A 23,811-nucleotide genomic window follows, 5' to 3' on the forward strand; every position below is an offset into this window, starting at 1 on the left:
TTTGCATATGGCTGGGTCCTAAATTAGGTGGCTCAGTGTGCAAGTAACAATTGATTTTGGGCATGGCCAGAGTACTTCACAGTGGCTTAGATTTTTTCTAGCATTCTATCCATCACTTCTTTGTATATTTCAGTTTAAGATAATACCAGTGTTTAATTATGTGACAATATACAATGCACACTACTGTTACTTTTGTAGTGATAATTGTTTAACTCTAAATAGGATAGTCTCACAGGAATAACATCAGAGTGCTGCTCAAAATGCAACTGTGTCATAAATGATAATTAATTCGCACAAATACTTGTTCTGCTCATTGTAACAAGAGAGAGTTTACTGTGTCCGGGTTCTGCCCAGGATACAAGAACTTTAGTTTAGAGCATGGAAGACACAAATAATTCCAATGTCTGACGCTTAAGCCTCAGACATAAGAGTGTTTAATTAGGTTACATGTTGTGTATGATGCTAGTATCTATACTGGTCTAGTAGGAAAATCACATGATGCTATGAACATTTCTGCATTGTGCCAGTGTGGAAAATACTATGCTTAAAACTGTGTCGACGCGAGTGTGTAAAGCATAGAAGAATCCACAATGCCTAAGTGTACACAGCACCACTGTCTAGTTAAAGATGTATTTATTGTTTTTAATTAGGTACACCTTCAACATATACGGCATACAACAGCGACCACTAATGCAGATCTTAACACAGAAAGTAAGTACCTCATAGAGTACCCCTCCAGCCACAGATTTTGCAAACATGACTCAGTGCAGCATAATGCAGGATGGATAACTGCTACAGATCACAGTAGATATTTTAACAACCAACCAAAGAACTGCGCAACCAACCTTAACTCACCACCTCCCACGCACGGTCTGTCCCCAATTTGGTACCAGAGTCATAGTAAACATAACATTGACAATGCAAGAAACCAAATTTCCTGGGTAATGACCAACTTTAATGAAAGTAACCTTGCAAATAAGCTAACTACCCTAATTCCCATCCTGCTCTCTTCCCCTTCTCAAGCCATGCTTCCAAGAAGGACCATTGTCATAATGGGTACCTAGGTCTGCACGCAATCGGAGTTGCAGTGACTGGTGTCTACATCTGGCCTGAGTGACAGATGCTTAGTAGGCTGCTGCAGATGTAGATAGAAGCCTGCACTTTCATCTTCCTCTGCTGTACTTTCATTTTTGTGGAGATCCCTCTACTACCACTCCTGCTATAGTCAACATCTGAAGAGATTGTGCATTGTGTAGGGTAGCAAGCAGGCCACAGGCAGGGTGCGGGCACTGGCAAGGGTCTGTGGCTTGACTGGGCCATGGGGACTTTCAGGATTGGATTATGAATGACTATCCTTTAGCCGACAAGGGAACCTGCCACAGTACAACAATGGCCAGTTCGTTCATGGCCTTCATATTTAAGAATCACCTTTTGACTGGTGGGCAAATTGGTTTTCATACCTTAAACGTTTCCTGTTGTTGGAGTGACAAGCAATTCTGCACTGCATGGACTGCGTACCAGCTACACTTTTCTTTGTCATTTTTTTTAAATTATTGATCCATCCCGCTTTATCTTGATCCTATGAATGAAATGAAACAAAAGACTACAAAGCACACACTATAACATGAAAGAATCACAAAGCATATAGGACACAAAGCAAGTATGTTTGTGTTCTAAAAAGGCCCACGTTTTCTATTAACATCTTAGTCAGCAGTTCACTCATTTTTCTAGAACCATTCCATAAATTTTATTAATATATTTTTGTGGAGTTCACATACTTTTGTACAGAAAATAACACTGTAGGCCACGAGAAGCTGCAGCACTATCGTTTAATAGCAGCAAAGTATTGTTTATAACAGGGTACCTGAAAAATAAATAGTCTGTTTCTTTGGATGTAATGTGGAAAATGAAATTGAGCTGCAGCTTCATGTGACTGCTATTTTACAGAGCTTATACAAAAAATATATACGCAATCTTTGTCTATATTTTTTACATATACAACAGTAGTTTGTGAATACATTGCAAGTACATATATGACAAGATAAGCAACACATTTTTTCATATCGCGGAAAGCCATTTTAAATGCAAGAAGGATTTACAAAATTCAGTCTGGAATGCAGTTCTCCCTACTATGACTGAAAAAGTATAATTGAAGGGTTTAAAACCCAGCCATGGTTTCCCAATGCCTAAAATGCAATACCAACAATTAAAGAAAGATGTGATCATCCATTTTCCCCAACAAATTCCAATTGTGTGCTTAAATTTAAAGAGCTCTATTTAGCATACAGCATGTTCTTCACTCCACACTATATAAAACAGCTCGCTTTTTTCATTTCATAATCTTGTCTCCTAAAGGGAACATGGACTTTTTCATTCAACATTTTTACAACCCAATATTTCCTTTAGTAAGGTTGTTTGAATACATTAAGATGGTAAGAAAGGTTCAATGGCAAATTAAGTCACAGTTTCAAAGTGTAAATCATCTATCAATCCAAAACGTGTTTTCTGTTGCTGAAAATACATTTGAACGAGAAGGATGGTAGCACCGTGAGATTAGTTCTGTCCCAAGTTACATTAGCAGCATGACGAACCTATAAAATAGTATTGCAGGAGTGCTTTTGAGAAAATAACATTTATAAGGGTTTAGCGGTACCACAAAAACCTACTGAAAATTGTTTACAAATGATTAGCAATAGGTCAGTGCCATTATGAAGGCAAGATGACGTATCTAAAGACACCACCTTCTAAAAAAGGTTTGATATGTGCACTGTGGGATGTTTCTCCAAATATAGTTTAGTTAACTTGAAGTTTCCTTCGACTAGCTAATTATATTTCTGCTGAATATGTGGCATGTCCTTTATACTTTGAAGAAACTGGATGGGCAGCTGAGCCTCTACTACACTATCCTTAAAAAGTAACTAACCGTCTTTTTATGGACACAGAAAAATAACTTGGGCTGATTGCTACCCAGTGTACAAGACAAATCATGCAAAGAAACAAAGTAACGGATTTAAAACAGCAGCATCTCTTTATGAAAAATTCTTAATAACGTGTCAAACAATGGCGTTTCAAAAGGGCGCTGTTTAACATTACAAAGATGAAGCTATTGTACCTTACACATCCATTACCTTGGCCTAATCTTGGACCCTTAATTCAAAGTGCGGGTAATGTCACAGGATGTATTTATTTTGCAATATGGTGTATTCCCATTTGAACCTGGCCACAATACTAGACATTAAAAATAAATCAAGAACTGAAAGGTCTTTGCAACTGGATGCCATGGATGTTGTTGTTCCTCACACATAAATCAACTATAACTAGTCTGAATATCGCACCTTGTAAACTATTTTTGACGTCCTTGTAAAAAGCAAGGACATGAATTACTCAAACAAATAAAGAAATTATGTAAGACCAAACATTTGAATAATGTGAGTTAGTATATTTAGAAATATCAGCGATTTGATTTTTGATGAAGTTTTCTTTTTGAAAAAGTAGATTGAAACTCACAGATTTCCCATTTAACTGCTATTTGAAAGGCTTTAGGGTCCGATTTGGACTATGCATGAGGCAATCTTAAAATAATGCGTAGCTGCCTCTCAAACCAAAGGTTGTACTGCATAGCAATCAAGTTACAGAAGCAAAGGTAATGGTTATTGCACAATTATGGCCCTTGGTGTTTCTGTATATCTGCATAAGTGTTCAGGCTCTATTTCAGCAAAGTACGTAGTGTTCAGTTTGGAACTGTGCAAGCTCAAAACTGACATTAATAGGGAGAAGTGCTCTATTACTTACTGCATACTGAATTGTGGACTCAGAGCAGGAAAATGCATGTGTTAAAAAATTTAAACTACTAAAAAAAAAAGTCACTATAACATTTTTTATGAAGACTTACTGGTTCTGTGCAATGTAGCAAATTGAAAAGAAGATACTGTAAAATGCTGTACCTGTTCAAAGTGAAATGTACATTTTTGCATTTTTAACAGAGCATTATAACAATACCCTGCACACAAGTGCCCTAATGGTACTTGAAACACAATCAATAATCTATTCTGTAATAAACAGCATACCCTCCAAGAATCACATTCTTAAAAGGTTTACTTTATTTCTCAAAGTGCTATATTTTGCAATAATTGTATTAGAGGGTTATCAAACCTTATTGTAAAAAAATATTGGCCTTTGATACATGTTTCTTACTAGACAAAGGATCTAGAAAATATGTACTCTTAACATTCATTATAACTTTAAATAGCAATCTGCTGTGGCTCATGTTTTAATCAGTATATGATTTTTTAAAATTACTACTGTCTACATGAACATTAATTCACTCTAGTCTACAAAATTCTGCAAACATTTTGTTTTGAAAGCACAAGCAATAATATTGTTCTATAAAAACAAACAGTAAAAGAGAAGTGGTGTGTAATATGTGAGGCCAAATACAAGCTTTGTAGCTCATATAAATGACTTCTGATTGTTTCATAGTGGGCAATACATAAATTATTTTTACAAAGTATACAAACAGGGCAGTAAATTGATTTATCTGCCAGTATATGTCTAATGTAGTAGAATGCAAATGTCAATGTTGCATTTAGAAGTCACCATCAACAAATGTAGTTAATTTTCTAAGTAGATATATATTATTTATGGTTAAAAAAACTCTGCGTTCTTGCCCCACAAAACAGGCACTATGACGACACATATGGCCACATCATATTAATTAAAAAATACTTCTTCTTATTTTTTTTAAACATAATCACCAAGTCCAATTGAAACAAACTGACAAATAACAGACTTGTATAAGTCAGACTACTTGGTAGGTTACATATACATAGCAGAGTGTGATTTGTTTCAGTCATGTTACTTTAGGCCAAAAATGTTATCTTGCAGCCACTTTAGAATACTTTGTTACTCTTAGAAAGTTACAAGTTGGTTGGAATGAGGGGGGTACCCTTGATTAGTCTGTGACAAATAGAATTTGGCAGCAGATGTGCCTGAAGTAGAGTTCCAACTTACAGCACCTCTTGTGTAGTAACATAATTGTAAAACTCAAGTGGGAACATGGACCCCTATGTCAAGAGGGAGTATGGTATTATTCCATTAGTCTTTATCTTAACTCTTCATAAAAGAATAGTCCTCCAGATGCTACACCCTACACCCTGTCGAACAGCCTATGACAAGATATAATAGACATTCACCCTGTTTATCAACATACATTGATAAAACCAAGGAACCAGTTAATTTATTAATAGTATCCTCACCAAAGGCAGACTATTAAAATAATTTCAGGAGCACAAATACCAGCTAGGTCCATTTCATTTTCAATTCACTATCTGATCAAAAATAAACAATGATTCCAGCATGTCTAATTAAAATATGTTTGACTCACTATAAGCACATATCAACCTTCAACTAAATGGATATTACTCTACGTCCATGGCAGTTTACATTTAGTGATGAAAGTAATACTGAACAATAAACTGAATGGCAGGTACACGTGAAATGTTTCACAGAAACTATATTACACAGCCATTGGGCACAGCTAAAAAAATGTTTGTGTATTAAATACAGTGATGCACGCACTGGATGTTGTCATTTTTACATTTTCAGCAACTAGAGTTATGCACAATTTGTGAATGCCAACAACTTGACATAGTGCATACAAATTGGATATGTACATTTCCACAGACAATGGTCATCCAACAAAGTAACTACCATAGGTAGTTCCACGCTCTACATCAAAAATGTTATAAACATTTTCTATACTTTGCAACAGCTTTTTAACCTTCCTACGAATTTCCTTTTTTAATGCCTCTAAAACACAGTTAAGTACATGAATTTATTTTTCAATGACAAACATAAAACTACACTAATGTATTTCTGCGAAAAACACAAGAAATCCCAAAATTTGGAAGCAGCTCTCAATTTTGCAAAGTCTACGGTAACCATGCTATTCCAATTAGGGTTAAACATTCCAGAATAGATGTTTTATTTAATTAGTGCTTGCAACAAATGGCTTAAGAGAACAGCTATAATATAATGTTAAACAATTTGTGTTTTCTTTTCAGTATCAAGTAGTTACACTTGTTAGGCAAGAGTATGATTAAAAAGAAATGCAGTTTGTCAAACGTAAAGTCACGTAAGCAAAATGCTTTTACTTTACTCCTAAGAGCCTTGACTTGAATTTTGGAATGGGAACATATCTTCCAACCCACTACTTGGGTGTTGGATTACATGGTTAAAGTCCACACGTACCAAGGATTTTTGAGCACCTTGACTAAAAAAAAAATGTGTTATTGAGTTCAGTTTCAAAAACAGAATAAATAAAATAATAACCTTAATAATTACTGTTAAACTGGAAAATATCAGAGAGACCAATAACTGTTTTTCCCCATCACTGGGCTGTAACTGATGGAAAAGACTGAAGTCTACTAACTGGGCAATACCAATCTGAGGATTCATATGCAGTGTTTTGGCTCTATTGTTACATAAAAGTTTGAAAAAGGGGACAAATAACAGAGAATAATTGAAAAGAAAAAAACAAATTTTATGAGCCATGAGTTTAGCCCTAAATTCTTCACCTACTGGGAAAATTACTTTTAATTATATGCTTATTGGGAATGCCCTTATATGGTAGAGGTACGTGACATGAAATATTGGCATTAGAAAGCCATTAACAATTCATTTTAAAAACAAATATCTTCTAATATGAAACATACATATTTTCCTCAGCGAACAGAAAATTCCTCAGCCTACTTTTTAACTTTAAAGTGATTATGGCAAACTTGTGACCTGTCTACAAAGTAATTTAACAGAAGTGTGGTGAATGTCTTTTAATATTGTAATATTGAGTAATGTGGTTCTGAAACACACCTTGCCACAAAGCTGATTCATTCAGAAACTTTCACATTACCTACAAAATAAGTGGTGTTTTATATATATATATATATATATATATATATATATATATATATATATATATATATATATATATATAAATAATATAAGGGCAAAAAGATTAGTGGAGCGGAAAAAATACACATTTCAAACAGCATAAACCAAGATGAAAATTGTTACACACAATGTCAAAAATAATTGAGAAACTTAAAATTGTTCGATGTCTTACTGGCATAATGAGACTAGAACAATTCATTTACGAGGTTTTACAATGTCATGTAGTTGGCACTAGCTTAGTTTTCATGTAAGGCAACCCTACAAGTTCAGTTTGTATAAAGTAAGCTTTACATACATATTCTACTGGAAAGCCTGATGAAATCGTGGCAAGGTGGTGGCTGTGCTTAGACTGTTTGTGAAAGCAGAGGACAATGAGTGCAGAGACCCAAAATATATATTGCTCCCTGGATCCTGAACATCCTGCACTTGTTGTGGGACTGACGTCATAGATGAATGGGCCTCCTCCTGAGTGAAGTTCATTCCTAGATTTGCAATTGAAATAGGTGTATTATATGATGGGCCATTACCTGGTATAAAATTGAACAACTGTGAGAAGTCTATTGGAGGTGTATTAAGAGGTTCACTAATGGAAACAGAGCTTTTTGAGAGGCACACATCTGCAGAGCTATCATCTAGGGACTCCCCTTGAGAATTCATCCCTATTTTTGGTAATGATGCTTGAGAGTCCTGGGACAAATGCACACCACTTTGCAATTCCATTAAGTAATTTTCTATTTCCCCCTTTAATTGCTGTTCTTTTTCTGTCATAGACATTGGGTATGAGGTAGAACTGAGTGGGTATTTCAGAGACAGTTGGTGTGAATGGTGAACAGAGTCCATATCTAAGGGGCATGTCATGCCCAATGGGATAGGCGTGCTGACCATCTGGTGACCAGATGCTGAACTATGCATGGACTGAATTTGGCTATTGTAGAGATTCAACTGTAGTGCATTTGTGAAGGGTTTTGATATCATCTCACTTGAAGGTAAAGGAATCACTGGAAGTAGTTCATCCTTTATAGGCACAGACATATTGCATGTGAACGGATCTAAAAAATCCACTGGTTCAGTTTTGACTTTCAGAAGTTCTTGGTTATGACTTTTTTTCATATGACGAGTTAAGTGATCCTTACGTCCAAATCTCTGTGCACAATACTGGCACAGGAAGTCCTTTCTTCCAGTATGTACCACCATATGTCGACGGACATCTTTTCGTGTGTAAAATCGACGATCACAATGTTCACACTGGTGCTTTTTTTCTTTTATTCCATTTGAAGACTTGCCTGCATGAGACTTGAGGTGCTCCAGCAACACTACTGTGCTTTCAAAAGTCAGCAAACATACCTTACAAGTAAGGTCACCACTTGTTGCAGCATGTAAAGCCAAGTGACGCTTAAATCCGATCTTGGTATTGTAGTTTTTTCCACATTCTTCACACTTAAAGGCTTCTTTATTGGGGTCATGAGTATGTAGATGATTTTTTAGGTGGTCCTTTCGGTGGAACATTTTCTCACAGTAGTTACACTTGTGCGTTTTCTCTGGAGAATGGGTAGCCATATGCCTTTGAACACAGATACAGTCTGTAAGCAATTATTTCAATATAAAATACCTTTTTTTTAAACTAAACTCAACAAAATCTTCATTTAATTCATACCCTGTGAAAAGTGACATTATAATATAACATATACTGATTACACTTATGACCAAAAAGCTAGACATCTTTAAATTGAAACATTTTTGTTTGTGTATTAAATTTAATTTTATCATTATAAATATCTATCCACAGAAACTCAACCTTTCCATGTAATTACGCTTTTTTCAGATTAATGTAACAATTTAATATTAAAAATTTAAGACAAATTGGTAGGACAGCAAATTAGAGGACCTACATCACTTAATTGAAATATCCTTGACACATTCATTGAAGTAAATAAAATAACATTAAAGGATAAAAGAGCATATTACCTTAGTAATTTGTATTTGGAAACAAAGGCCTTGGTACAGTCCTGCTGCGTGCACTTGTAGGGCCTCTCACCCGTGTGAGAGTATGAATGAACCTTTAGTTTTTCAACACTGTTAAAGGCCTTGTCACACAGTTGGCAAGTAAAGTTTTTTCTTGGTTTGGTTTCACCACGCTTCCGTTTCCCTGATGAGGTTTTCTGTGTATCTCTTACTTCTGACAAGTCACCAGGAATGACAGTGGCCATCTCAACCTAAATCAGGCCTTCTTGTTGGGCACTTGGAAATTGCCCAACTCCACCAAATGGTTTAGCGGAAGATGGCTTCTCAAGTTTCATGAGGTCGAAAAAGAAACCAAAAAGGGACTGGAAAAAAGAAAAGAAAACTCTTTTGTAACCAAACTTAACTTTAATTTGTTTAACTGTAATACGCACCTTCTATAATCAATTAAATCCATAGATTAATCTTTAGCTATTTTCACCTTACATTTGAAATTTTATGATGTTAGCACCGGAGTCAACACTGCATTGTTCTTCATCAATGGATCAGCAAATACTTTAAAAGTCCATTGTTGTACATGTGAGCTATTTTGTCACATTCACGGTGCATTATTTTACATGGAGCTCTGTAAAAATGTGTGTGGGTTATATAACACTAAAGCATTTCATATCCTTCACAGGCCTTCACGAAGAAAGTGTTCATTATTCAGGACGAAGAACGTCAGTTGTCCACTGTGGTGATAAGCTAAGACCCTTTGAGTACAGGAACCAGACTGAAACCACTATTAATAGACAACAAAGGTTGCCTAGAGGAGCTAAAGCTGTTTACGTAATGAAATATCAAACATTCAATTTTTCAAATTGTACGTTTTACACAAATCAAACAAAAGAAACCACTTTTAAAAATAAGTCTAAAGAACAATATGAAAAAATCTGAAAGACACATACTGACCCGAAATTAATGGTAGCTAGGAACTTAAAAAGTACATGTCAATTGCATAAAAAAAAGCTTACAAACAGAAGGCATTACTTACCACTAAACATTAGTTTTCTCCAGAAGAACTTAAACATCGTTACCATTACCAAAGAATCTTAATTGTATAAGGAGTGTGTGCTCTGCACTTTTCCCACTGGAGGGCATAGTGAGTAGAGAGGATATATTTTACCCTACCATATGGTATGGTGATCTTTATTGCTACTCCTTGAATGTGGCAAAACAATTATAATTGTATTATCCATGTAGCATGGATGCAAAGGATTTTGTAGCTGTGACAACATTGTCATTGCAATAGGCAAGGAAAGCAAAATAAAAATAAAAAAGGGTTTAGGAGCATCTAGGTTGCAAAACATCAGAAAACATCTAATTATTCAAATGCACTGATAATGATGGTGGTTTAGGAATCATGGTGGTGCAGGGCAGTAGCTGGACTGAGGAAACATGGTCAACTGTCTGCATATGCCCCATACTGGACACTCTAGGTCTCTTTGTTGAGATGCCCTTTCCTGACACCAACTTGATGTTTCTTCCTTCAGTTCAAGGGTATGCTTGCCTCTCATAGGTGGAGAATGTCTACCAGATGTCAGGAAAAGTACCCTGTCTAAAAGTACAGGGGAAATGCCTTTTCACTCATGCCACAACTGCCATTTGGATTGGAAGCAGAGGTTTTGAAACCCAATATACTGGATAGGGCACCGGTGATTACCATGTCGGTGAATGCTTTTTAAATAAAGCATTTTTTTTAAAAAAAAAATTCATGCAGCCCGAAATGAAAAGTTTTCTTTTCATTTTTTCAGAGTAGGCAGTGGTCGGGGGGACCACTTCCTGCTCTGAAGAAATATTTTTGCTTGCATTCACAAAGGGGAAGGGGTCCTGATGGGACTCCTTCCCATTTGCGAATGAGATACCACAAAGTTGGTGGTAACTGCAGTTGTTTTGCGACAGCATTCATGGTTGCAAAACAATCTTACAAGGCCCTGCAACTTGTTATTAAGAAGGGGCACCCTTGGCACACCCCTTCCTAATAGCGATTCGCAATAACATTTTGTGATTCGGTAATGGATTACTGTATCGTAAAATGGGGTCTGTACATCCAGAAATGCTTTTTTTCCTGGTTGCAAACAGCCCCAATATGTGAATAAGGCCGTTTGTGACCAGGAAAAAGCAGTGTACATCTGGCCCCATGTCTTGAGCGCCTAATTTTTTTATTGCTCTATTTAGACCACACTTCACCAGTCTGGTTTGTTCGAGTTTGTAGTGGGTTTCCTGTTGTTTGCTGGGCTCCTGACTACGGTCAGACTGAAAGAATGAGCAAAGTGTTATTTAGGCGCTCTGTAAATTATTGCCTGTTAGGTGAACAAGGGTCCAATTGAATAATTTCCTTCTTGCCTGCACCTTTTTTTTACCCAAGCAAGATATATTTCAGCTGTTTGTTACTACAAAAATCCCAGAATAGTGGGATGAACATCAGAATCAAGCTGGGATATTTAGACCAACAGTTTGATAGGCCCAAAACAATGTTTTCCCCTCAGTATTAATTCTGATGTTAATCCTCTGCATGTAATGGCACAGACAACCACCAAGATTAAAGACGACCTAGAGGTCGTTAGACAAGAACATGTTTTTTTGCTTCACACTTTAAATCAACCACTGAATCATGGTACCTGCCCTTCCAGGACTGTTGTGAACTGCACACAGTCCACCTCTAGCACTAAAGGGTTTCCAAAGAGTCCTAGTAAGGAAGGTGGTGCAAGTATTATGTCAACTCATTTGGCAGCCCTAGAAAACCTTTCAAATTTTCAAAAGAAGATTAACTTTAGCTGATCCTATTTAACTAAAGAGACATCATTCTGGGATTCTGCTTTAATAAATGAGATCAGTTCTTGGCTAAAGCAGTTTGTAGAATTCTTAAAACAACTCACCAACATATTTGGTGAAAAAGCAGGCCATATAGCCAGCCCATACTCACTGAAGATACACAAATGTTCCAATGATATGATGCAATAAATAAGCCATTTGTATCAATTAAAAAGTGCAGGTGGGTGGACTGATTAAGCTGCTCCTGTAGCATTTTACTATGCATAGAGGAAAATGTAAAGGATGCGCGTTCTCTTGTGGTGAACATACATGCTACTCCAGACACCCTGATTCAGTTAACCCTTTAAACAAAAGCACAACATTTAACACAACGTATTGCTATTTTCAGCATTTGGCTATGCGATTCGGTCACTGCAACGCACTTACGGATTTCAGCATTTAGCCAACATATTCGAGACATTTTAGATCATTATGTGTTGATATACCTTGAAAATATCTTGATCTTTTCTGATACATTGGATGAGCTGCCCACACATGTAAAGAAGTGAATGAGGTTGAAGCCATTTTAGATTCTAGGATACGAAGGGCTCCATAAAATATCTTAAATCCTGGAGGTGCTAGGATGCATCCAAACGTCCCTGGGACCTGGCTGTTTTTGTAAATACCCCTTGTTTGAGGTGGGCCTTTATGCTAGGTTCGCTACTTAGCCTTCTGGGAAGTCGGTGTGGGGGCCGCTGTCGAAAGGGAGTAGTGTAGTTACGACTATAATAAAATTGAAGATGTGCCATCTTAAAAAGCATTGAAGCTTACGTAGTCACTGGAAGTAAGGCAGGCTAGAGAATGTGGAAGAAAGGTTCTTGGCGGCTGGGACACTCCAACTCCAGGAGGCAGTGTTGGTTATTTCTGTAACGGGACAGACAGTGAGGGCAACTGTACTTACTTCTGGGTCCATATATGTAGAGACAGGCCACTGCATGTTAGTTTGGCTTTCTGCACAATGCAATGACGACTTAGTGTCCTACACCCTTGATTTCACGCTTCTTTACCAGTTTGGAGTTAGAGCTCCTCATCTGACACACCGAATCTTGAAAACCTACATCTTATGCTGCGTTTGAAACAGTTTTCCTCTATCTGGTACCTTCAGGGTCTTGGGACGTTTCCTAGTATTTGCTGGTATTTAATTGCTGTCAGACTGAAGGGATCGGGTAAGTGTTACTCAGCCGGTCTACATTTGTATATTATTGTCTATCACCTTAAGTAGAACACACGTTGATGTGCATTATAAATATTGCCAGATCCCAGCTGAAGCAAGATAATAATTGAAACAAGTCCTTCTTACCCAGTTCCACCTCTACAGAGCAATAGTGTCATCTCCCTTTTCACCCTTACTCCCATTTTACCCCAAACGAGATGCCTCCTGATTGTGTTTTTACCACTAATCCGAGGAAAGGTCTTTACATGGAATTTATGAGATAAACATCAGAACCCAGGGCGGTTCCTTATAGCGAATCCCAACATCTTTTCATCAGGTTGGGATTCCCTGGTCATTTTAGAATAGCAGTAAACAGTGTTAAAATAGCCATAGGCCCAACAAGGGTGCTGCTTGTTTAGTAACACATCCAACTCAAACTTAAGCCAATAAGGTGGAAGTGCTGAGGTCTATACTCCCTCTAATAGCACTACAGCTCAGATTTTTATCACACGTCAAGTTCGAGGGCATCTCTCTGAAGAAGTATGATCTTTGCCATCTCAAACCCTAGTAGTCCTGGATTTTGACCTCAATCTACTCTTCCCAAGAAGTCAGCCAGCCCTAGCCTCAGATACACCCAATTGTGAATTGTTTTGGGGGTGTTATATCTTACTATCATCTGGTCCAAGGGGGACATTTTTATCTGATGCCATGGCAGATAAAGCAAAAAAAAATCTCTCTTCAAATACTGTCCAGACAGCGGAAAAAAGAAGATTTACTTAGATGCTCCATACCAGTGGTTCCCAACCTTTTGCTTTCTGTGGACCCCCACTTTAACATTAATGGAACCCAGGGACCCCCACTGAATCATCATGGGAATCTGGGGACCCCCGCCTGAGTCATTACTGGAAGCTGTGGACCTAATTTGTCAATATTTGCTAATATTTTTTAATTTTCTAGGCTCTCGCGGACCCCCTGAGAAGGCTTTGCGGACCCCCAGGGGTCCCCGGACCACAGGTTGGGAACCACTGCTCCATACAATCAGTGCACAGAGGATCTTTACCATTTTCACAAACTCTTTTCATTGTAAAATTTGCAAAGATGTTTCCTTCAAAACCTTTAAAGGGCAGGTGACCACGGCTGGCTTTTTATCTCCTCAAAAGGAAAAAGATTCCCTCCTCTAAAAGGGATGCACCTTAGGCTGGAGTTTACCACATAAGCACCAGTTTTCACCTCAATGAAGAGCAAAACAAAACCTCAACAGAAAAGGCATTGAAAAAGGCAGTGGCTAACCTACAAACAAAATAGCAAGGAAATCCAGCTTTGCCGAACCCTATCTGTCCTCCCAACCAAACCATTGTCGCAAAGGAAACTACCCTTTTTGACAGCTCCTCCTGCGATGGCTACATAACCAGCAAACACCTTAGTCACACTGACGATGGCCACTCCGTTGTCAAATAAGAATACTCCGTTGACAACCCTACAAGTAACAGATTTTGCTTTTCTGGTGTCTGTGGAAGTTGAAGTATCCTGTTTGCATTCAACATTGAATGTCTCAGCTCTTGCCATTTCAAATCCTGGGCACAGAGGTAGAGGTGGATTTCAGCGACTAGGAGCAAGGCTCCGACATAGCTTATAGGCCAGCTAGATGTTGCTACAAACTTGAGAATGAGGAAAGTGATAATGGGAGGTCACTAAAAGGATATATCTGTTACAAGACTATGAAAAATACACTCCACCTCGTGACCCATCGGAGGATCAAAGTGGAAACTGTCCACGCACTATGCATCCAGAAGTCATTGCAGTGATCCTTCTTTGAAGAATCTGGATTTGTGAAGCATGACTTACCACCTGAGGAGCATCCAGGCACTAGAGCAGGTGTGAAGGTCATCTGCTGGGAGTTAGTTGAAGAGCCAGGCCTTCAGCTGCTGGCAGAATCCAGGAAGTACGTGGTCAGAGGGTGATGGTGTAGGAACGAGCTCTGAAGGGCACGTGGTGGAGTCCTAAGGGGAGTTCTTGTTGTGGAAGAGCAGCACTTGTTTTGTTTGTATTGCGTTTCAGGCAGATAATTCTTATCCATTCTGTTATGCAGATCATGCATTTGGTGAAGTTAGATATGGTTCGGCATAGGAGATGGTGGAGATGCTGTGAGATCTAATGGCATCAGTGTGTGGTATCATGTAAATGCTGAACAGGATGAGGCTGAGTGATGATCCTTTAAGGACTCCACGGATCAAGTCCTTAGGTTTGAATGTGTGTGTTGGAGTCTGGCTCACTGTGTTCTCCATGTGGCAAAAGAGCATATGCAATCGAGGGCTAGATCCTGGATGCCTGTCATGTGCAATCTGTTGATAAGTCTGTAGTGTGACACAGTGTTAAATGGTGCCAAGAGATCTAGCAGTATGAGGGCAGTGGTTTCTCCTCAAGTTCCAGGTGGTTGGTAAGTTGCTGGCTGACTGCTTTCTTCTTCACCTTTGCTAGGTATAGTAGTAAGGAGATGTGTCAGAAGTTGTTCAGTTTGTTGAGGGTCAGCCAATAGTTTTTTTAAGGAGGGCAGTGACTGCAGCATGCTTCCACTCCTCGGGGAAAGTTGCAGACTTTGTGGGGGCCATGGAATGGACAGTCTTTATGATCGAGGTGGTGTCTTCCTCTGTGAGTGTTTCCAGTTTGTTAGGTATCTGTCCGTGTGGTGGGTGTGTAGTTTGCTGATCATGTTCCCTGGGTTTGGTTGCTTTTCAAAGTTATTGTAGATCTTCTTAATTTTGTTGCTGAAGCAGTCTGAAAGGTAATCGCAGGTCATCGCAGAGTTCCTGGGAGTGGAGTTTGTTGTAGCACCTGGGGAGGTTAATTCCTTGATGGTACCAAATATATTTTTGTTGTTGGAATAAGCTTTGATCTGACCTGTGACGGATCTTCTATTGGGAATTTTCAGAAGGTGGTGGTAATGCCTGAGGGCAGCCATGTAGGTTGATATTGCGTTGACATGGTGATTGGTTCCCTACTTCCTTTCCAGCTGTTTGCTGTATCTTTTGAAGTCCCGGTGATCTTCCATGTTTAAGGAGGTCTGGTTGTTGGTTTTGTGATGTTTATGAGTTTTGATGGATGCAAGAGCGTCCGTGCAGTTGGAGATCCATTGGTCTCGGCGAGGTTGTTGGTGTTGTCGGGTTGGTTTGTTTCAAAAGTGTAGTACAAGTCTATTTCTGTTATTCTATTCCATTTCTAGCTGGGCTGGTTGGTTTTGATGGGAGCTTTAGTTTGAGGTGTGGCGATAATGAAATAGATAAGTTCGTTGTTTGAGAACACATTTCAGCAAATGATAGAGACTTTTCCAAGACTGGTCCCACAGACACATCAGTCCGCTTTACATGGACCACCAACACGGTCACCTTGCAAGCATATTCTAGATCCACCTCAGTCACAATTGTCCATATCTCAGTTGTTACAGTCGCAAGACCTATTGGCACCCCTTTCACTTAGTACCTCCAACCCCAGGGGATCCATGTGAGAACATTTTGCAATATAGTGATGCAGACCAAGAAGAGGAAATTAGGTCTTTGAGTGTCACCTGGATGATGAGAGTAATCCGTAGGGCAGAGGAATGGAAGGAATTCATCTTACTTTAAGAAGTATATAAAATACCTCCACAAGAACCAGGCTCTCCACCTGATGATATCGCCTGGTTCCATATCTTATTGGAAAGGGTTGCTAAAACAAAAATAACCAAAAATGAACATTTAAAAAACGATCGACCTCCACTATTAGCAATGGAGCAGCAGTCCTTTTTTTGTATGTCAAAGAGCAGACCAGGAACACACTGAAGCTTATCCCGATCATGGATAATGTCAGGTAAGAAGGGTGAAGGCTCATGACTACACCTGCCACAATACAAGCAGTGGTGCTGCGCCTGACTCTGCAACACCACGTTTAACTGGACACCCTAAACAGAACTCAATCATTGCAGCAGTGGCGTAGCGACATTTCAAACACAGTAATGCCCCGTTGTGGTTCCCACATCGAGATAGTAGTCGTACTGATAGCTTACGATAAAGAGAGCCTGATTTAGATATTTGTGGACGGGTTACTCTGTCACAACCATGACGAATATTGCGTCCACCTAAATCTAAATCCCATAAGACATAATGAGATTTAGATTTCAGCGGATGGGATATCCCTCACCTTTGTGATGGAGTAACTCTTCCACCAATTTCTAAATTAGGCCCAGAGTCAAGTTGCAGCAACTTCCATAAAGGAAGCAAATATATTCACCATCCTTGTGCAAAAGGACTGCCAGATGTGGCACAACTCCCAGTGTGTGGTATGTTGAATCAATAAAGACAGAAGAGAGGAGGCTAAAGTAATAGTCAAGATAGGGGCCAACACCTTGAAATGTCATTATTGACGGAGTGATAGCCACCTCCAATACTAACTTTTAGCAGCTGCCAGCACAACTACGTTCAAGAGGTGAGGGTGGCTTTGATCCACTTTGTTTCTTCTGGAAGAACAAACAAAAATACTTGACATAACATTTGATGGAACCACCTTGTTTGGCAAACATGTGGCCAACACACTGTAAAGCATCAAGGCAGATACTGATGCAACACTTTTGCTAGGAATCCTACATTACAGACATGCTCCTTCTACATTCTTTCATGTTTACAGATGCTTGTAAACATACAGGGGAGCCTACAACAAATACAGAAGACAAGGTCACCAGTACTACCCTTGTAGCCAACATGGTTATGACCAAGGTTATTCTGTAGGCAGAGGTAAAGCTACCACAAATCAGCAGGAAGGTAAAGGGCTCAATCACATTCATGCTCTCAGGACAATACCAAGCAAGCATGACTTTTCCATACTGTCCTACCTACTAACTGCTACACAGGCTGATGGTAGTAGTACTTCATTCCCAAATGGGTCAATATTGTCACCAACTGCTGGGCACTCCAGATTGAGCTTTCAAGGCACACAGTGTAATTCCTTGAGATTTCACCCACCCATGAAAGAAACCCATCTGCTTCTGTGAGAACTTCAAGAGGAAATCATTCTTCTTCTTCTCAAGGGAGTGATCCAAAAGGTCCTAAAGAAATATGGGTTTCCACTCCAGCTTGCTTCCTAGTGAGAAAAAATTTGGGAGAATGGAGACCTACCCTGGACTTCCAAAAATTCAACATTTCTGAAGAAACAAGTCTTCTAAATGGTCACCTTGCATGAGATTGTTATTGGAAGAATAGTTGCTACCTTACCTCCATGGATCTAGAGGGCGCCCAGGTCCATGTTCTCATATGTCTGAACCACAGACAGTGCCTATGATTCTCCATATCACAATACTAACCAACCAAAGCATACCAAAACACCCACACATTTTTTTGCAAAACAACTCGGACATTCCCAAACTTCCATCCATCCCAAAATACCAGCCCTCATCCACTACGCACCTAAAGCCAACACAAATAATGCATATTCTCACCTATCTCCAACTCACAATTTCAATTCAACAAAGAGACCAACCTCTCAGTTCAAAGATACACAACAATATGACTCATTCACCCATATATTGCACAATTCACCAGACTGGCATGCTCCACTCTCACCCGTACTCCGTACACCTTCAACATATGTAAAAGAAAGCTGCTCCCATCCACCATTAATAACTTTGCTTTCCCTTGTCTATCACAAAACATCACTACTATTCAAAGACATCGATACAGCCCATCCCCTCAATTTCAATGAGTCTGTTCACCATCTGCCCATACAGATCATATTAAACACCTTTTAAATTTGTTGGACGAGGATAACGACAACCAAAAAACATTCATGGCATTTCCTGTTAGAGAAAACACAATCAGCAATTACACACTACAGTCAATCTCCAAGGACAATACTCACTCTCCTGCAGCACAAAATCACATCAACCCCAAAAACCTTCTTTAAACCTCCTACTAATAAAGGTCAGTTCTAGGCCAAAATCCAAGCACCACATCTTCAAACAACATACAACGTAACGTACTCTTCGTAACTGAAATATGGATGGGGATGATATAGACCCAATATTGCATGAAGCTGTTCCACTAGGTTATCAAACTGTTATGCAAAACTGAAGAGAGGAGGTGGCTTAGCCATCACATGAGGAAACTATAATTCTTAACAAAGCTGTAGATGTTTTCTTAACAAAGGTTGTAAGGCCCTCCTTGTCAGATGCAACTCTACACCAATGTTTATATATTTCTCCTTCATTACAGACCACCACCCAAGCACTGGCAGATTCCCAGACACCTTTCTAGACATAGTTTCAAACCTAATTATGAAATACTCAAGCTTATGCATCCTTGATGACCTGAACATATGGTTTGACAAACGTAATAAGCCCCACTCCAAAACTATCCTCACAGGCTTAGAGACACTGAACCTACAATAGCTAATTTCCAACCAACGCACACAGCAGAACACACCTTAGGCGTCATTTTTTCACAACCTCAACATATCCAAGTTCTAATACGACACTCAAGTCATAGGGTCAGACCAATACCTGGGTGTCTGCCAACAAAAGGCATCACAACTAACCCCAGCTGAACTCAGTTTACCCACAGCAACTTTGGAACAAGCTGAATTTGGAGGACCGATAATCCTATTGTCTTCTTCCCACACAGACCTGGACACAAACTGAGGTCAAAACCTCTATGGTTGGCTCCATGAAGCTTTTGATACATTATTCCCACAAAAACATCAAAACATAGCAAAAGAAAATAAGACCCTAGATGACGGCAGATTTACATAAGATAAATCAAAAAATAGCTAAGCTTCAACACACCAGGTTCCAAACTAACAACCCTCAAGACAATATACATCTACACATACATAGCAGATTGCACAAGTCAATAATAAAGGTAAAATAATACTGCTCAAATAGTATCCAGAATGCTAAATCCCCAATAAAGATTTTTTTAAACAGAACATTTTGCAATCCTAAAAGCTCCTAAGGAACCCATCCCATTTTAAAGGACTTTTGCCACAAACTGGCATCTCATTATGCTACAAACGCAGACATGTTGGATTCATACTTAACACAAACAAAACCAACCACACCAACCCTTTTCCAGCAAACTCCCCAGGGAAAATTAACACAGCTTCCGCACTCCTTCAAAAGGACTTCCACCAACTGATTTGCAGAACACTGTCAAAGTGACCAGACAAGCAACAAATGTGATCAATACTCCTCCTTTCTCATCCAAATCCTACAGCATAAATGCAGGAGTTCCTCAAAGGTCTGTTATTTCACCTCTCCTCTTCAACATATACATAAAATGATTACCAGAATCAATCTCTTTTTTTCTGTTCACCAGCTATAACTACACAGAGGACACACAGCTATTTAAATTGGAATGCCCCGAAGCAGCGGTCCCTGTGGTCTGGGTACCCTTGGGGGTCAGCAAAGCCTACACGGGGTGGGGCCTTGACTGCTTTGAAAATCAAATTATATTAACAGACTAATAAAGTGTATATAAAAAAAGAAACACCATGTAACTGAAAATGTTAAAAATGTCCATAAGTCTGATGGAATTTTAAATTGGAGGCTAAAAAGTAGGTTGGTGTCTTCTAATTGATTCATGGAAGAAGAGCAAATGGATCCAACAGAATGGAGGATGGGTGGCCTCAGTTGCATTTAGAAAAACCCCAAAACCTTCCCATTCAAACGAAAATGTTTATGTTTAACATTTGTTTTTTTATTTAAATAAAATCCTTCATTCTTGTACTTTTTGATGAATGCTTGTTCCGTATTTCTGTGTATTGTTTTTGCGGTTCAAATCATTGGAATTGCTTAAGCAGCGGGCCCAGCTTCCATTAGTAACACAGTGGGGGTCCCTGGATCGCAATAATGATTCAGTGCGGGTCCCTGGATTCCAGCAATGATTAAGAAAGGGTCCACAGAAGTCAAAAGAGTAAGAACCACTGCCCTAAAGGACATTGAAAATTGCAAACTCCTCAGTTGCCTCTGTGCTGTTGACCAATAGATGACATGAAGCCACTTAAATTGAATGCCTCCAAAACTGAAATATTCTTTTTATTGGGAGAAATCCCATCGTATAATCATGATATTTCAGTTCTTTCCAATATTCCTTCAAAGGAGCTCAAAAACAAATTTCATCATTCAATACCCTAACATCACTGATTAATGCAAATACTTCTATTTCCGAATTACATTTCATCATCTTAAATTATCTGAAAAATACATCTTGGCTTCACCCTGGCATAACCCTTGTACCACTATACATAATTTTCCCAAAGTGCCCGAAATTTCCTAAAAGAACCTCTTTTCAGGGCATAAAGTGTTTCACATTACTTTACTTTTAGTATTTTTGCCCTCCACTGATGAACTTGGTATTAATTTAGCTGTCCAATTTTGTAGAATTACTTACCTTACCACCAGCGTGGCTATAAATATTTTTTTTTTCTTATGGCTAGTGAATGAGCCAGCAACTGGCGAATAGCCCAACAGAATTAACTAACTCATCTGGGAAATCAAAATCTAGTATAGCCTGGCAATAACAGTGTATTGATTCCCAGTAGTCTAAAAAGATGGGACATCCCCTATTCATATGAATCCACTTACCTTCCACTGCCATTGAGCATCTTAAACATTTGCCTGGTATATGTGATACTAATTTCAATTAAGAAAAACTGGTGTTCTGTACAGCAACCATATGGTAAAGAATTGCATTCTACAATACAGTAATTTGCTCCATTCAAAATGGAGACATTATATTTATTTACTATTTTCCACCAATCAGTCAAGATTTCGAACCCTTCTAATAAATGCCACTTCTGATTTCCTCTGTTGATAAAGTCTACCTCATTAACCTCTGAAAAGCTCAGTTTACAATAGTTTACCAATTTATGTGTACTTGTATCTATAAGGTCCTCCACAAAGTCAGACCTTGCTGTTTCAGCTTCAGGGTCTAAATTATTTTTTTAAATGTGAAATTTGGATAAAAGACCAAACCTAATAAATGATTCAATAACTACCCATATTTCCGCGCATCTTTATTAGCAAATTCCAAGAGATAATTAAAGCCATTAATTCTCCACCTATACACTGCATTTTTGTCTAAGAGTAGCAGGTGCTCTAATGCAATATCCTCCAGACTGGTGAAAACATCCAAAGTTCGAACAGAATAATAACTAAACAATTGCACAGGATGTCATGGAATTTATATTCCTCTAACTTTTGATGCAGAAAAACAGAATCCATTATTTTATGCTTCATTAGAATTTTAAAAAGGCAAAGAAAAGACTGTGTAAAGCTCGAAAAATAATATTTTTTTACATTAGGAAGAGCGAGACCCAGGTCATTAACCTATTTACACAAAAAAATTATGGCCAGTCTTTGGGTTCTAATTGGCCAAATAACAGCTAAACTATTCCTTCAACTTCTTTGAAAAAAATCATATGTAATAGGCAAACGAGTGCTGTGTAAAAATATTAAACAACAGTAAAATGGACATGCAAATTAGTGTTATTTTTCCCCATAATTAACAGAGGCACAAAATTCCATTTTATAAATATGGATTTATCTTATTGTTAAGAGGTAAAAAGTTTAATCCATACAGGTCATCTACATTGACTTTTGTATAAATCTGTAAACATTATTTTGTGTGTCTGGTTTGCTAGTGACCGTAATTCTGAAAGTAGTGTTTATGGTACAATACCTTTCAGTGTTCAATATAATAATATTATACACCCCTAAGCTGCTGAAACTGACTAACAAATATAAAAAATCCTTTGTTGAATCACCAAACCAGGTTTTTAAAAAACGCAATATCAACTGCGCATAGCTTAATATTAGTCATCCCGTTAATTAGAGCCACTATCATCTTATCTTCTCTTATTGTGAAGGCACGTGGATCAATAAATATTGCAAATAAAATAGATGAAAGTGGACATCCCTGCCTTGTTCCACGCTTCGCCTTACACACACACACCTCTATCAGTAATATTCATGATCAAGGCTGCTTTTGCCTCTTAATACAAGAAAATAAGTTACTTACCTGTAACTGCAGTGCTCCAGTATTGGTATCTGTCATAGACTCACATGCTTGAATCATTCTCTGTCGTTGAGATGGGAGTCCCCGGTAACTTAATAAAGCAGTATATATATATATCACTATCATAGGCTATAATGGGAATGAAAAAGTCAGTTTAATAGCCTATGCATGTCCTTTTTTAAAAGAGGGCCAAACTTGAACTATAACCAATCAGGTGATAGCACTTTTGAGAACATTCCTAACAGAGGCTGAGCCCCTCAGATTTTCAAGCACGAGTGGTAATAGATAATCCCGAACTATAAGGGGAGCCTCTCTGGGGAGGAGGGTGGGTCACAAGTTAATCTATGAAAGATACCAATACTGGAGAACTGCAGTTACAGGTAAGTAACTTATTTTTTTCTCCAGTATTGGATCTTTCATAGATTCACATGCTTGAATCAGAAAGCATGCAGTTACTGTATTTGTATATCATATTGTATTAGCGCAAATAGTGGATGGAGATTAGAAAATATATACATGACATTCATATGCAATATAATAAATATATATATATGTATACACATCCTACATTAAAATCTGCATGAATACATAAACACCTGGAACCAAAAGAGGCTCCCCTTAATGAAAGGGGTACAGTAAAACCAATCCAACCGCTGTATGATTGATCTGTGCTGATTCCAGGTAATAATGCTGCATGAAAGATATGCACACTTTTCCAAGTCGCATCACAACACATCTTCTCCAGAGGTACTTACGCAAGCAAAGTAGTTGAAGTGGAACTGCTCCAGTTGAATGCACCCTACTTTTCTTTGTGAGGGGGTTGCTAGTCTGGGGGCAGAACTGGATTGCAGCTGAAATTCA

General features: G+C 38.4%; 1 protein-coding gene across 2 annotated transcripts in view; it reads right to left on the reverse strand.

The window, feature by feature from the left end:
* Positions 1-1,812: 1,812 nt before the first annotated feature.
* Positions 1,813-23,811, reverse strand: part of PLAG1 (PLAG1 zinc finger) — a 222,014-nt gene continuing 200,015 nt past the window's right edge. For both annotated transcript variants that reach the window (XM_069220201.1, XM_069220202.1), the window contains 2 exons: positions 8,914-9,272; positions 1,813-8,509 (listed from right to left, as the gene is read on the reverse strand). In XM_069220201.1, coding sequence (XP_069076302.1) covers positions 7,249-8,509; positions 8,914-9,155 — 1,503 coding nt within the window. In that variant the 5' untranslated portion in view covers positions 9,156-9,272 and the 3' untranslated portion in view covers positions 1,813-7,248. The remainder of the gene's footprint in view (positions 8,510-8,913; positions 9,273-23,811) is intronic.

This window comes from Pleurodeles waltl, chromosome 2_2 (assembly GCF_031143425.1).
Source record: "Pleurodeles waltl isolate 20211129_DDA chromosome 2_2, aPleWal1.hap1.20221129, whole genome shotgun sequence".
Classification (NCBI taxonomy): domain Eukaryota; kingdom Metazoa; phylum Chordata; class Amphibia; order Caudata; family Salamandridae; genus Pleurodeles; species Pleurodeles waltl.